Source organism: Rana temporaria, chromosome 8 (assembly GCF_905171775.1).
Source record: "Rana temporaria chromosome 8, aRanTem1.1, whole genome shotgun sequence".
NCBI classification, from domain to species: Eukaryota; Metazoa; Chordata; class Amphibia; order Anura; family Ranidae; genus Rana; species Rana temporaria.
In genome coordinates, this window is record NC_053496.1 from 174,642,552 (window position 1) to 174,656,297 (window position 13,746).

The following is a 13,746-nucleotide window of genomic DNA, read 5'->3' on the forward strand; positions in this document are numbered from 1 at the left end:
TTCAATCCATCATCCGAAAATGAAAAGGCGTATGGCACAACTGCAAACCTACCAAGACTTGGCCGAACACCTAAACTGACCAGGCCGGGCAAGGAGATCATTAATCAGAAAATCAGCCAAGAGGCCCATGGTAACTCTGGAGGAGCTGCAGAGATCCACAGCTCAGGGGGGAGAATCTGTCCACAGGACAACTATTAGTCGTGCTCTCCACAAATCTTCCCTTTATGGAAGAGTGACAAGAAGAAAGATATTGGTGAAAGAAAGCCATAAGAAGTCCAGTTTGCAGTTTGGGAGAAGCCATGTGGGGGGGACACAGCAAACACGTGGAAGAAGGTGCTCTGGTCAGATGAGATCAAAATTAAATTTTTTGGCTTAAAAGCAAACCGCTATGTGTGGCGGAAAACGAACACTGCACATCACCCTGAACAAACCATCCCCACCGTGAAACATGGTGGTGGCAGCATCATGTTGAGGGGATACTTTTCTTCAGCAGGGACAGGGAAGCTGATCAGAGTTGATGGGAAGATGGATGGAGCCAAATACAGGACACTCTTAGAAGAAAACCTGTTAGGCCGCGTACACACGATCAGTCAAAACCGATGAAAACGAACTGAAGGACCGTTTCATCGGTCCAAACCGATCGTGTGTGGGCCCCATCGGTCAGTTATCCTTCGGTCAAAAAAAAGAGAACTTGCTTTAAAATTTGACCGAAGGACGCCTAACCGATGGGTCAAAACCGATTGTTAGTATGCAAAAGCATCGGTCAAAAGGCCGCGCATTCTCAGAATCAAGTCGACGCATGCTTGGAAGCATTGAACTTCATTTTTTTTAGCACGTCGTGTGTTTTATGTCACCGCGTTCTGACATGATCATTTTTTTAACCGATGGTGTGTAGGCACATCAGCAATCAGTCAGCTTCATCGCTTAACCGATGAAACGGTCCTTCAGTCCGTTTTCATCGGTTTTGACTGATCGTGTGTACAGGGCCTTAGAGTTTGCAAAAGACTTGAGATTGGGGCCGAGGTTCACCTACGACCTTAAACATACAGCCAGAGCTACAATGGAATGGTTTAGATCAAGGTCTATTCATGTGTTAGAATGGCCCAGTCACAGTCCAGACCTAAATCCCATTGAGAATCTGTGGCAAGACTTGAAAATTTGCTGTTCACAGACGCTCTCCATCCAATCTGACAGAGCTTGAAATATTTTACAAAGAAGAATGGGCAGAAATGTCCCTCTCTAGATGTGCAAAGCTGGTAGAGACATCCCCAAAAAGACTTGCAGCTGTAATTGCAGAGAAAGGGGGTTCTACAAAGTATTGACTCGGGGGGGAGGGGGGGGGGTTGAATATAAATGCACGCCACACTTTTCACATATTTATTTGTAGAACATGTTGAAAACCGTTAATCATTTTCCTTCCACTACACAATTATGTGCCACTTTGTGTTGGTCTATCACATAAAATCCCAATAAAATACATTTACGTTTTTGATTGTAACATGACAACATGTGAAACATTTCAAGGGGTATGAATACTTTTTCAAGGCTCTGTAAAATACATTGAAAATCTGGTAGGGAACTTTTGAAGCTCTTGTAATTGCCATGGTAGGAATTCAGACCCAGGAACGAGAGAACAGACATCTCACCACCTTTTAAGTGGTTGAACTCTCAAGCATCTACTAAACCCTTAAGCCAGCCATACATGGGTCGAATTCCAAATGAATTTTCCTTAGAAAATCATAATTAAGAACTTTCGTTTGAATTTCGCACCATTAGTGGGCCACAGCAATGGCCAATTTTCGTGTGGGCATCGAAGTTGAGTGATTGGACAATTTTTTGGAAAAAACAAACAAATTTCTAATCAATGATGGGAGAATCATGCGAGAAATGTAATAGAAAAAGAAATGTGCGTGACTCCTAGAAAAGAAAAGAAGATTCCCGTCCACAAAAATTATTTTCTGTAGCAAGATGAGGTGAAATTTGAAGGTTTGGTTTGTCTAATTTCGAAATCAATGGTAACACCATAGGATTACAAAATGCCCAAGATTTCTGATTTTCGCCCAAAAAAAAAGGTCGTTCAGAATTCGACCCTTGTTTGGTCTGAATAAGGCTCCATTCACACCAAATGCCGCATACACACGATCGGAAATTCCGACAAGAAAAGTCCGATGTGAGCTTTTTGTCGGATATTCCGACTGTGTGTATGTCCATGATTCTGTAATCACGGGCAAGATTCCGCCCTTGATTCCAGTACGCTCAGGCGTGAATGGAGCCTTACGGATCTCACCATTGGTCTGCATTGTCCATCTCACTGTCGGTCAATCTGATACCGATCTCCAATTCTCCGTTACTGGAGGCTATGAAACCAATTATTTTTTTATTGGTAACACCCACAACAGTCGTTAGATCCTCCTTCTACTGATATAGTGGGCAGTCTGTTTACTGTATTTTGTTTTAAAGCTGTCTTAGGCCGCGTACACACGGTCGGACAAAACCGATGAGAATGGACCGAGGTTCAGTTTCATCGGTCCAAACTGACCGTGTGTATAGCCCATCGGTCTGTTTTCCTTCGGTCCAAAATTTTAAAACATGCTTTAAAATCGAACCGATGGCCCGCTGCCCGATCGGTCCAAACCGATGGTTAGTACAGAAAGCATCGGTTCAAAACCCGCGCATGCTCAGAATCAAGTCGACGCATGCTTGGAAGCATTGAACTTCGTTTTATTCAGCACGTCATGTGTTTGACGTCACCGCTTTCTGACCCGATCGGTTTTTGAAACGATGGTGTGTATGCACATCAGGCCACTTCAGCGGTGAACCGATGGAAATGGCCCGTCGGACCATTCTAATCGGTTTGGAACGACCGTGTGTACGCGGCCTTAGAAGTCATCTACTACATGGTGAATAGGATGATGTTTCACCAGGATTTTTTTTTTTACGTCCTGTCAGCGCAACGCTCTAGTGAAAAAGCCCTCAGGCTTTCACACTGGAGATAAATAAGCGGCTCTTTAAGGGTGCTTTGCAGGCGCTATTTTTCGCTCAATAGCGCCTGAAAAGCGTCTCATTGTGAAAGCAACCTTATAGCGAAAAGTGGGGCTATCCAGCTCTTACACATTATTGATTGCTGTGAGGCTCCTGACCGGGTTCTAATTTGTGCAGGGCATTATGGGTCAGCAGCCACAAAGTCAAATGACATTCAATTAATTTACATTCTGGAAATCTGACAACACTAAAGGAGAACGTAGGATGCAGAATTCATATTCTCCACAAGGTGGTCATCTCTCTTACTGTTGTAGGAACAGGCAGACAGGAAGTGATGTCAGGTACAAACAGGAAGTGATGTAGGTACTGACAGGAAGTTATGGATCACATGATTTGGAGAGAAGACATTGTTGGAACTGGCAGCAGAGGAGGTAATAAGATATTTTATATTTACACCCAGTAACCCCCCCCCCCCCCCGTCATGTCCATCCTTGTCCCTCAAATTCACTGTTATGTGTTTTACCTCTGCAGATGTAACTACATAGAACTGTTATATCTGCACAGATACATTCTAAACTAAGAACCATTTATCCAACTGTCCATCCAGAGCCTCTGGTTTGTAGACCGGATACATCCTAAATATAGAGCCATTTATCCAACTGTCCATTAAGAGCCTCTGGTTTATAGACCAGATACATCCTAAATATAGAGCCATTTATCCAACTGTCCATCCAGAGCCTCTGGTTTATAGACCAGATACATCCTAAATATAGAACCATTTATCCAGCTGTCCATCCAGAGCCTCTGGTTTATAGACCAAATACGTCCTAAATATAGAGCCATTTATCCAACTGTCCATCCAGAGCCTCTGGTTTATAGAGCAGACACATCCTAAATATAGAGCCATTTATCCAACTGTCCATCCAGAGCCTCTGGTTTGTAGACCGGATACATCCTAAATATAGAGCCATTTATCCAACTGTCCATCCAGAGCCTCTGGTTTGTAGACCGGATATATCCTAAATATAGAGCCATTTATCCAACTGTCCATCCAGAGCCTCTGGTTTATAGACCAGATACATCCTAAATATAGAGCCATTTATCCAACTGTCCATCCAGAGCCTCTGGTTTATAGACCAGATACATAATAAATATAGAGCCATTTATCCAACTGTCCATCCAGAGCCTCTGGTTTATAGAGCAGACACATCCTAAATATAGAGCCATTTATCCAACTGTCCATCCAGAGCCTCTGGTTTGTAGACCGGATATATCCTAAATATAGAGCCATTTATCCAACTGTCCATCCAGAGCCTCTGGTCTATAGACCGGATACATCCTAAATATAGAGCCATTTATCTAACTGTCTATCCAAAGCCGCAAGTGTATAGTCCAGATGGGTTTTAAATAAAGCTGGTACATTGATCGGTGGTCTCGATTGACTTCCTTAGAGCAGGGATGGGCATGCGTTGATCGAATTTTAACCAGTGCCAGCTGAACCAACCTGAATTTCAATCCATTCATAGTAAGCTTTAGAGACTATTTATCTTTCTTGCATTCCTTCATCTCCGTTTTGTAATATGTTCAGAGTTATTTTGTTGAACGTGACTCTCAGGGTGATCTCCTCTCCATTCCCATTCTGCTTGACATCTGTCACTTCAACAAAGGTTCTAATCCCCCCTCCCCCATCCCCATCCAAACTTAACATAATATGTTCTTGCTGAATTTAGACTTTACATAAAATCTCGGTTTTTATCTTGAGTAAATAAGACCTCTAATCTGATATAACAAGCAATATCAACTCTGCAGACATTATTCATCCCAGTACAGTCCAGATAATTTTCAGTTTATTATCCGTCTACAGAGAGAAAGAGTCCCGTATAGATCACATGACCACATCAATGAGGATGACAGACAAAGACCAAAGTCACATGACAGAGAAGATATTAGACTTCACCCTGAAGATCATCTACCTGCTGACCGGAGAGGTGAGGAGGATTCTGGGAGGTCACATGACATCACTCTTATCTCTATTAATAAAACACAGACCTGACTGGAGAGGTGAGGAGGATTCTGGGAGGTCACATGACATCACTCGTATCTCTATTAATAAAACACAGACCTGACCGGAGCGGTGATAAGGATTCTGGGAGGTCACATGACATCACTCTTATCTCTATTAATAAAACACAGACCTGACCGGAGAGGTGAGGAGGATTCTGGGAGGTCACATGACATCACTCGTATCTCTATTAATAAAACACAGACCTGACCGGAGAGGTGAGGAGGATTCTGGGAGGTCACATGACATCACTCTTATCTCTATTAATAAAACACAGACCTGACCGGAGAGGTGAGGAGAATTCTGGGAGGTCACATGACATCCTGTATCTCTATTATTAAAAAATGTATCTGACCAGTGAGCTGAGGTGAATTCTGGTAATATTACACAATCATCTTAATATTCATTAAAAAAAGGGTTTACATTTATCAGGAGAAGATGATGTGACCTGATATGGAGGATATTCTTGGAATGTGACAACCTTGGTTTAGTAAGCATTCACATTTCTCTTGATGTCTCTCTATAGGGTTACACAGTAGTGAAGAAGACATCTGGTGAGTATGTGACCTCCAGTAGACATCACGGTGTATCAGAAGGACGGAGAGGATCCCCGAGACACATCACTGTCCCTTCATCTGTGTCCCTGACTACTTTATGTGACAAGAAGAAGATTCTAGAAGTCACCCAGAAGATGATTGATCTGCTGACAGGAGAGGTGAGCAGTGCCGGGAATTCTGGGACATTATCCAGTAACAGATAAGGGCAGGGCTCGACAAAATCCGGGCGCCCAGTGGCAATTGCGACAAGAAATAGCGACCTGGCGCCCGGGGAAGCTTAGGCCTGCAGAAGGCCGCAAAGCCGTTGCCTCAATTACCGGCTGGCGCGGGCCTGCCGCGATTGCGCGGCGGGGGAGGTGGGGGTGCACGGAGACACAGGATGGGGTATCCTGTGTCTCCGTGCGCCCCCACCTCCACCGCCGCGCCGGCCGGCAATTGAGGCAGCGGCTTTGCGGCCTTCTGCAGGCCTAAGCTTCCTTCTGTGATCTGGCGCCATCTTGTGGTGGCCGTTGGCATGACACGTAAAACAGCAATTCTATTGTGTTTTTCACTGTGTTTTCACTGCCATCTCCTTCCATCTAATTAGAGCCCCCAAACATTATATATCTTTTATTCTAACACCCTAGAGAATAAAATGGCGGTCGTTGCAATACTTTCTGTCACACCGTATTTGTGCAGCGGTCTTACAAGCGCACTTTTTTGGGGGAAAAAATACACTTTTTTTAATAAAAAAATAAGACAACAGTAAAGTTATCCCAATTTTTTTTTTATATTGTGAAAGATAATGCTACGCCGAGTAAATTGATACCCAACATGTCACGCTTCAAAATTGCGTCCGCTCGTGGAATGGCGACACACTTTTACCCTTTAAAATGTCCATAGGTGATGTTTAAAAAATTCTACAGGTTGCATGTTTTGAGTTACAGAGGAGGTCTAGGGCTAGAATTATTGCTCTCGCTCTACCATTCGCAGCAATACCTCACATGTGTTGTTTGAATACCGTTTACATATGCGAGCACTACTCGCGTATGCGTTCGCTCCTGCGCACAAGCTCGGCGGGACAGGGCACGTTTTCTGGCTCCTAACTTTTTTAGCTGGCTCCTAGATTCCAAGCAAATTTGTCAAACCCTGGACAAGGGATGTGTCTGGATGTTGACTGTATAATTGTGTGTGTCAGGTTCCTATAAGGTGTCAGGATGTCACTGTCTATTTCTCCATGGAGGAGTGGGAGTATTTAGAAGGACACAAGGATCTCTACAAGGACGTCATGATAGAGAGGACCTTGAATGATGAAAAATTTGGAAAAAAAATATTTTTCTTAAATGAGATGATATTGACTCTCACCCTGGAGATCGTCTACCTGCTGACCGGAGAGGTGAGGAGGATTCTGGGAGGTCACATGACATCACACTTATCTCTATTAATAAAACACAGACCTGACCGGAGAGGTGAGGAGGATTCTTATATGTTTATTGCTTTATATCACAGGACTGCGCTGTAGTCATGAAGACATCTCTTGAGAATATTACAAAGAGGAAAAATCACCATTCGTATACAAGGAGAAAAATACTTCACCCCATCGCTACGTCTCCACCAACCTCCCTGACTCTTGAGAGAAAGAGCAAGAAGAAGATTCTAGAAGTCACCAAGAAGATCACTGATCTGCTGACAGGAGAGGTGAGCGGTGCCGGGAATTCTGGGACATTATCCAGTAACAGACAAGGGATGTGTCTGGATGGTGACTGTATCATTGTGTGTGTCAGGTTCCTATAAGGTGTCAGGATGTCACTGTCTATTTCTCCATGGAGGAGTGGGAGTATTTAGAAGGACACGAGGATCTCTACAAGGACGTCATGATGGAGAATCAGCTGTCCCTCACATCACCGGGTAAGAGGAGACTTTGTTATAAAGGTACAGAGGGGCTTTTCTTTGATCATTTTGAGGCATTTTGGGTGACTTGCAGCAATTAAACTTTAGTAATGCAATCTACATCCAGTGATTTGGGTATTTTAAATGTTGGGTTCCTTACCATCAAAAAACAATGTTTTTTTTAGATCTGTGCCAATTATAGAAGTCTGCATTGTCTATGCTGACCCTGTCCAACATATAAAAATACATATCCTGTTGTAATAAATGCTTGAGAAGTGCTAACATAAAATTATCATCAAAGTACCATTAAGTTCAACCAATTTGTATTGACCACAGTTCCCAACAAATGCGGAGATACTGTACACCATATGAAAGGTCCATCTCCATTCCTCAATAACGTCATGTTCCCAACATATGAGGAGGAGATACTGAGATTGCAGGCTTGGCTGGCTTAAATCAGGTTTGGTCTCCACCCAGAAACTGCCCACATTAATCACCTTGCAGGTGGACAGACAGACATGGAGACGGCCATATGAAAGGTTCATCTTCATTCCTTAATATAACGTCATGTTCCCAACAAATGAGGAGGAGATACTGCACACCATATGAAAAGTCCATCTCCATTCCTCAATATAACGTCATGTTCATAACAAATGAGGAGGAGATACTGTACACCATATGAAAGGTCCATCTCCATTCCTCAATATAACGTCATGTTCCCAACATATGAGGAGGAGATACTGAGATTGCAGGCTTGGCTGGCTTAAATCAGGTTTGGTCTCCACCCAGAGACTGGCCACATTAATCACCTTGCAGGTGGACAGACAGACATGGAGACGGCCATATGAAAGGTCCATCTTCATTCCTCAATATAATGTCATGTTCCCAACAAATGAGGAGGAGATGCTGTACACCATATGAAAGGTCCATCTCCATTCCTCAATATAACGTCATGTTCCCAACAAATGAGTAGGTGATACAGTGGAACCTCGGATTACGAGCATAATCTGTTCCAGGAGAATGCTTGTAATCCAAAATTACTTGCATATCAAAAGCGAGTTTCCCCATTGAAGTCAATGTTAACGAAAATAATTTGTTCCGCCTTGACTTCAATGGGATGCAATACCGCATGCGGCCAGAGACGGGGGGCGCCGGTGAGCCTCAGAAACACCAAAAAAGGCCAGAGGACACTTCAGCTGGCCTTGGCAAACCTCAGAAAGACTTCCTACCTGAGATTTGCCAAGGTCAGCCGCGCTGTCCTCTGGGCCTTTCCATGCATTTCCGAACGGCGACGATTGACGTTCGGCTCTGGCGTCCCCCCTCAACCTCAGGCCAAAAGTTGTACTTCATAGTGCTTTGGCCTGAATTGTGCTTGTTTTGCGAGACGACACTAGCAAACCGAGTAACAATTTTTTAAAATACAGTGCTCGAAATGCTCGTTAACCGTGTTACTCCCAATCCAAGGTTCCACTGTACTGTACACTATATGAAAAGTCCATCTCCATTCCTCAATATAACGTCATGTTCCCAACAAATGAGGAGGAGATACTGTACAACATATGAAAGGTCCATCTCCATTCCTCAATATAACATCATGTTCCCAACAAATGAGGAGGAAATACTGAGATTGCAGGCTTGGCTGGCTTAAATCAGGTTTGGTCTCCACCCAGAGACTGGCCACATTAATCACCTTGCAGGTGGACAGACAGACATGGAGAAGGCCATATGAAAGGTCCATCTCCATTCCTCAATATAATGTCATGTGAGGGCAGAATGTGAAAAATAATTATTGTATTTTATTTTTGCTTTCTAACAGAAGAACGTCATGGTGGTAGATCTTTGGTGGGAGGTCTTTTTTTACCTCCCGATAATGAAGAAGAAAATGATGACCTCGCACATCATATAAACCACAGGTCATTTTATCCGAAGAACCCAAAGGAAACCCTCAATGCTGAGAAATCTTCTAACCAATCACACACAGTTACATCAAACATCCTTATAAGATCTCACAATACAAATTCATGGAGTGACCCAACTAAGGAAACTTCTCTAAGCCATGAAGTCCACACAGCTGAGAGATCATTGTCATGTTTGGTGTGCGGGAAATCTTTTAAGACTAATTCTGAACTTCATAGACATCTCAGATCTCACACCAGTGTGACATTTTCATGTTCAGAGTGCGGGAAATGTTTCCCAGAGAAAGAAGACCTTCACAAACACCTTAGGAGTCACATTGGCGAGCAGCCTTATTTATGCACAGTGTGCGGGAAACGTTTCGCTTCGAAACAAGTACTTTTAAGACATCAGAGAAGTCACACAAGTCGACGTTCTTATTCATGTTCTGAGTGTGCGAAATGTTTCTCTCTGAAAAAGAAACTTCTTACACATCAGAAAATTCACAGGGGTGAGCATCGATATTCATGTTCAGAGTGCGGGAAATCTTTTGTTCATAAAGGGAACCTTCATATACACCAGAGAATTCACACAGGGGAACGTCCTTATTTGTGTTCAGAGTGCGGGAAATGTTTTATTCATAGGGGAGACCTTCATAGACACCAGAGAGTTCACACGGGTGAGCGTCCTTATTCATGTTTAGAGTGCGGGAAATGTTTCACTCAGAAAAGATACTCTCTTACACATCAGAAAATTCACACAGGTGAGCATTCTTTTTCATGTTCAGAGTGCGGGAAATGTTTTATACTGAAAGGAGCACTTCTTAGACATCAGAGAGTTCACACAGGTGAGCGTCCCTTTTCATGTTCAGAGTGCGGGAAATGTTTCAGTCAGAAAGAACACCTTCGGGCGCACCAAATAATTCACACGTGTGAGCGTCCCTATTCAGGAGAGTGTCTTTATTCATGTACAGAGTGTGGGAAATATTTCCTTCAGAAAAGAGCGCTTCTTATACACCAGAGAATTCACACAGGAGAGCGTCCTTATTCATGTTCAGAGTGCGGGAAATGTTTTACTCAGAAAGGTGAGCTTACTAGACACCAGAAAATTCACACTGGTGAACATCCTTATTCATGTTCAGAGTGCGGGAAATGTTTCATTCAAAAAGCACACCTTCTTACTCACCAGAGAATTCACACGGGTGAGCGTCCATATTCATGTTCAGAGTGCGGGAAATGTTTCACTGTTAAAGCGAGCCTTCTTAAACACTCGAAAAGTCACGCAGGTGAAAGTTCAGCATTGGATAAATGTTTTGCTGTAAAAGGAGCAACGATTGGACAGCAGGGAAGTCACACAGGCGAGCGTCTTTATTCATGTTCAGAGTGCGGGAAACATTTCACTCGCAAAGGAAGCCTCCTTTATCACCAGAAAAGTCACAACGGTGAGCGTCCATATTCATGTTCAGAGTGTGGGAAATGTTTTATTAAAAAAGGGAGCCTTCTTACACACCAGAGAACTCACACAGGCGAGCGTCCTTATTCATGTTCAGAGTGCGGGAAGTGTTTCGCTCAAAAGGGAAACCTTCTGTTACACCAGAGAATTCACACAGGCGAGTGCCCTTTCTCATGTCCCGAGTGCGGGAAATGTTTCATGTGGAAAGCAGATCTTCTTTTACATCAGAGATTTCACACAGGTGAACATCCATATTCATGTTCAGAGTGCGGGAAATGTTTTAAACATCAAGGATTTCTAGTTAGACATCAGAAAAGACACACCTGCTGAATCTGATGTGAAATTTATCGTTACAAAAGAGTTTCCTGCAAAAGTGACAGTTTCAGTGTTTTGGAGGACCGGGGGTTGGCACTTTGATCTGTTGGCTTCACAGAATCTCCAATGGTGAAATCCGCCCGCTACATTTCCTGGTTCTCTTCGCTTGTTGTGCATCAGATGCCTGCGCCATAGGCGTGCGCTGCCAATCGCATTAGGGTGGGCACTCCAAAACTCAATCAAACATGCGTGTGGGTATATATATATATATATATATATATGTATACCGTATATAGAGAGACATACACTCTTTAAAGCAAACATTTTGAAATGTATAAAAACACTTTTTTAAATCTTTTAATGCATTTAATATCTTATGGAAGAGACAATTAGAGGGTGAAAGAGAGAGAGGAATGAGATAGAGAGGGAGGTGAGAGAAGGGGGGGGGGGGAGAGAAAGGGAGGTGGGAGAGGGGGGTTAGAGAGAGGGGGGTTAGAGAGAGAGGGAGGGGGGTTAGAGGGAGGTGGGAGAGGGGGTTAGAGAGGGAGGGGGTTAGAGGGAGGTGGGAGAGGGGGGTTAGGGAGAGGGGGGTTAGAGAGAGAGAGAGGGGGGTTAGAGAGAGGGAGGTGGGAGAGGGGGGTTAGAGAGAGAGGGGGGTTAGAGAGAGGGAGGTGGGAGAGGGGGGGTTAGAGAGGGAGGTGGGAGAGGGGGGTTATAGAGAGAGGGGAAGTGGGTTAGAGAGAGAGCGGAGAGGGGGGTTAGAGAGGGAGGTGGGAGAGAGGGGTTAGTTGGAGAGAGAGGGAGGTGGGAGAGGGAGGGGGGTTAGAGAGGGAGGTGGGAGAGGGGGGTTAGAGGGAGAGGGGGGTTAGAGAGGGAGAGGGGGGTTAGAGAGAGAGGGAGGTGGGAGAGGGGGGTTAGAGAGAGAGGGAGGTGGGAGAGGGGGGTTAGAGAGCGAGGGATGTGGGCTAGGGGGGTTAGAGGGAGAGAGGGAGGTGGGAGAGGGGGGTTAAAGAGAGAGGGAGGTGGGAGAGGGGGGTTAGAGAGAGAAGGAGGTGGGAGAGGGGGTTAGAGAGAGAGAGAGTGATTAATACTGGGCTATATATACCTGGATTTCAACTGCAGACATTGCATGTGAGCCAGGGTCCCAGGACATGTGCATCACCATGTACATACGTGTAAGTTGACCTGTGTAAACTCTACCAAGCTCATTATAGCCCTTTCTCCTCCCTTTGTTTGAACCTTGTTCTTACCTTTATTTATGCTCTGTTATACAGGTAGTAATGCTGCCTTTGAACCAGTGAACCGGTCACATAAGCTTCACCTGCCTGCTTACTATCTTACACTCACCAGAGAACGCTCTGTGCGTTCTCACCCTACAGGACTAACTGTCCTGGGACCCCCACTTCATTACCTTGATACGCTCCTTTTGGGTAACCAGGTAACATTTTATCCATCCCCACCACCCAATCACACACAACCCTGCCCTTCACATCCCCCCATTTTTTGCACCTTTTACCCTCTGACATATACTTCCATCACTAGGTCACTTCTAGGATTTTCCTTTGCGAACCCCCAATTGTTGGTTGCTCTAGGACTTTGCTGGGAGACCCAGACGCTGTGCCCATAGGTAGGCAACATGATCTTCAATCCCCTTACTTACTATGCCTTGGCCTACAGAGACGGTCCACCCGACATGTTTCCACTGGCCTTAGTTATAATTATATGTGTTTCTTGTTAATGATCCTTTTTCTTTGTACTCCACCTTGTAGATCGTCTCCTGACGAAGCGATTAATAAATCGCGAAACTAGTCGAGACCCGAGACTTTTTTTTTTCTCATGGCGCTTTTGGTCTACCCGTACCCACTCCTCCTTTCTGAAGGGATTGCACATCTGGTGACCTAATCGCTTTATATGTACTGTATTCTAAATGTATTGTCTGTTTTTTAAAAAAAAACTTTTTTTATGTTTACTATGTGAATAAATTGTTTTAAAACTACCCTTTTGCATCACTCTAGTTGAGTATAAACACTTTATTTTGTACCGGTATAGTCCTCCCCGCTTATACACTTCCTAAAGGTTTTCAGGGTTCTCTGGGGATTCCCTGAACCCGTCATTTATATCACTAGAGGGGTCACCAGCAGGAGGTCCCGATTCCTCTATATAGATCTTTATTATCACTAGAGGGATCACCAGCAGGAGGAAGGAGGTCCTGATTCCTCCATATAGATCTTTATATCACTAGAGGGGTCACCAGCAGGAGAAAGGAGGTCCTGATTCCTCTATATAGATCTTTATATCACTAGAGGGATCACCAGCAGGAGGAAGGAGGTCCTGATTCCTCTATATAGATCTTTATATCACTAGAGGGGTCACCAGCAGGAGGAAGGAGTTCCTGATTCCTCCATATAGATCTTTATATCACTAGAGGGATCACCAGCAGGAGGAAGGAGGTCCTGATCCCTCTATATAGATCTTTCTATCATTAGAGGGATCTCCAGCAGGAGGAAGGAGGTCCCGATTCCTCTATATAGATCTTTATATCATTAGAGGGGTCACCATCAGGAGGAAGAAGGTCCTGATTCCTCTATATATATCTTTATATCACTAGAGGGGTCA

At 44.2% G+C, this 13,746-nt stretch overlaps 1 protein-coding gene across 1 annotated transcript; it reads left to right on the forward strand.

Moving 5' to 3' along the window:
• The first annotated feature begins 2,266 nt into the window (after positions 1-2,266).
• LOC120910510 (zinc finger protein OZF-like) lies at positions 2,267-12,408 on the forward strand. The gene is made up of 4 exons (XM_040322267.1): positions 2,267-2,383; positions 5,571-5,759; positions 9,268-10,535; positions 12,405-12,408. The coding sequence occupies exons 1-4, from the start codon at positions 2,267-2,269 to the stop codon at positions 12,406-12,408; spliced, it is 1,578 nt and encodes a 525-aa protein (XP_040178201.1).
• The last annotated feature ends 1,338 nt before the right edge of the window (positions 12,409-13,746 follow it).

Coding starts and splice junctions, on each gene's coding strand:
- LOC120910510 (XM_040322267.1), top strand. CDS start 2,267: ATGGAGCCTTACGGATCTCACCATTGGTCTGCATTGTCCATCTCACTG. Junction 2,384..5,570: donor AACCAATTATTTTTTTATTG/GTAACACCCACA, acceptor GTCTCTCTATAG/GGTTACACAGTAGTGAAGAA. Junction 5,760..9,267: donor TTGATCTGCTGACAGGAGAG/GTGAGCAGTGCC, acceptor ATTATTGTATTT/TATTTTTGCTTTCTAACAGA.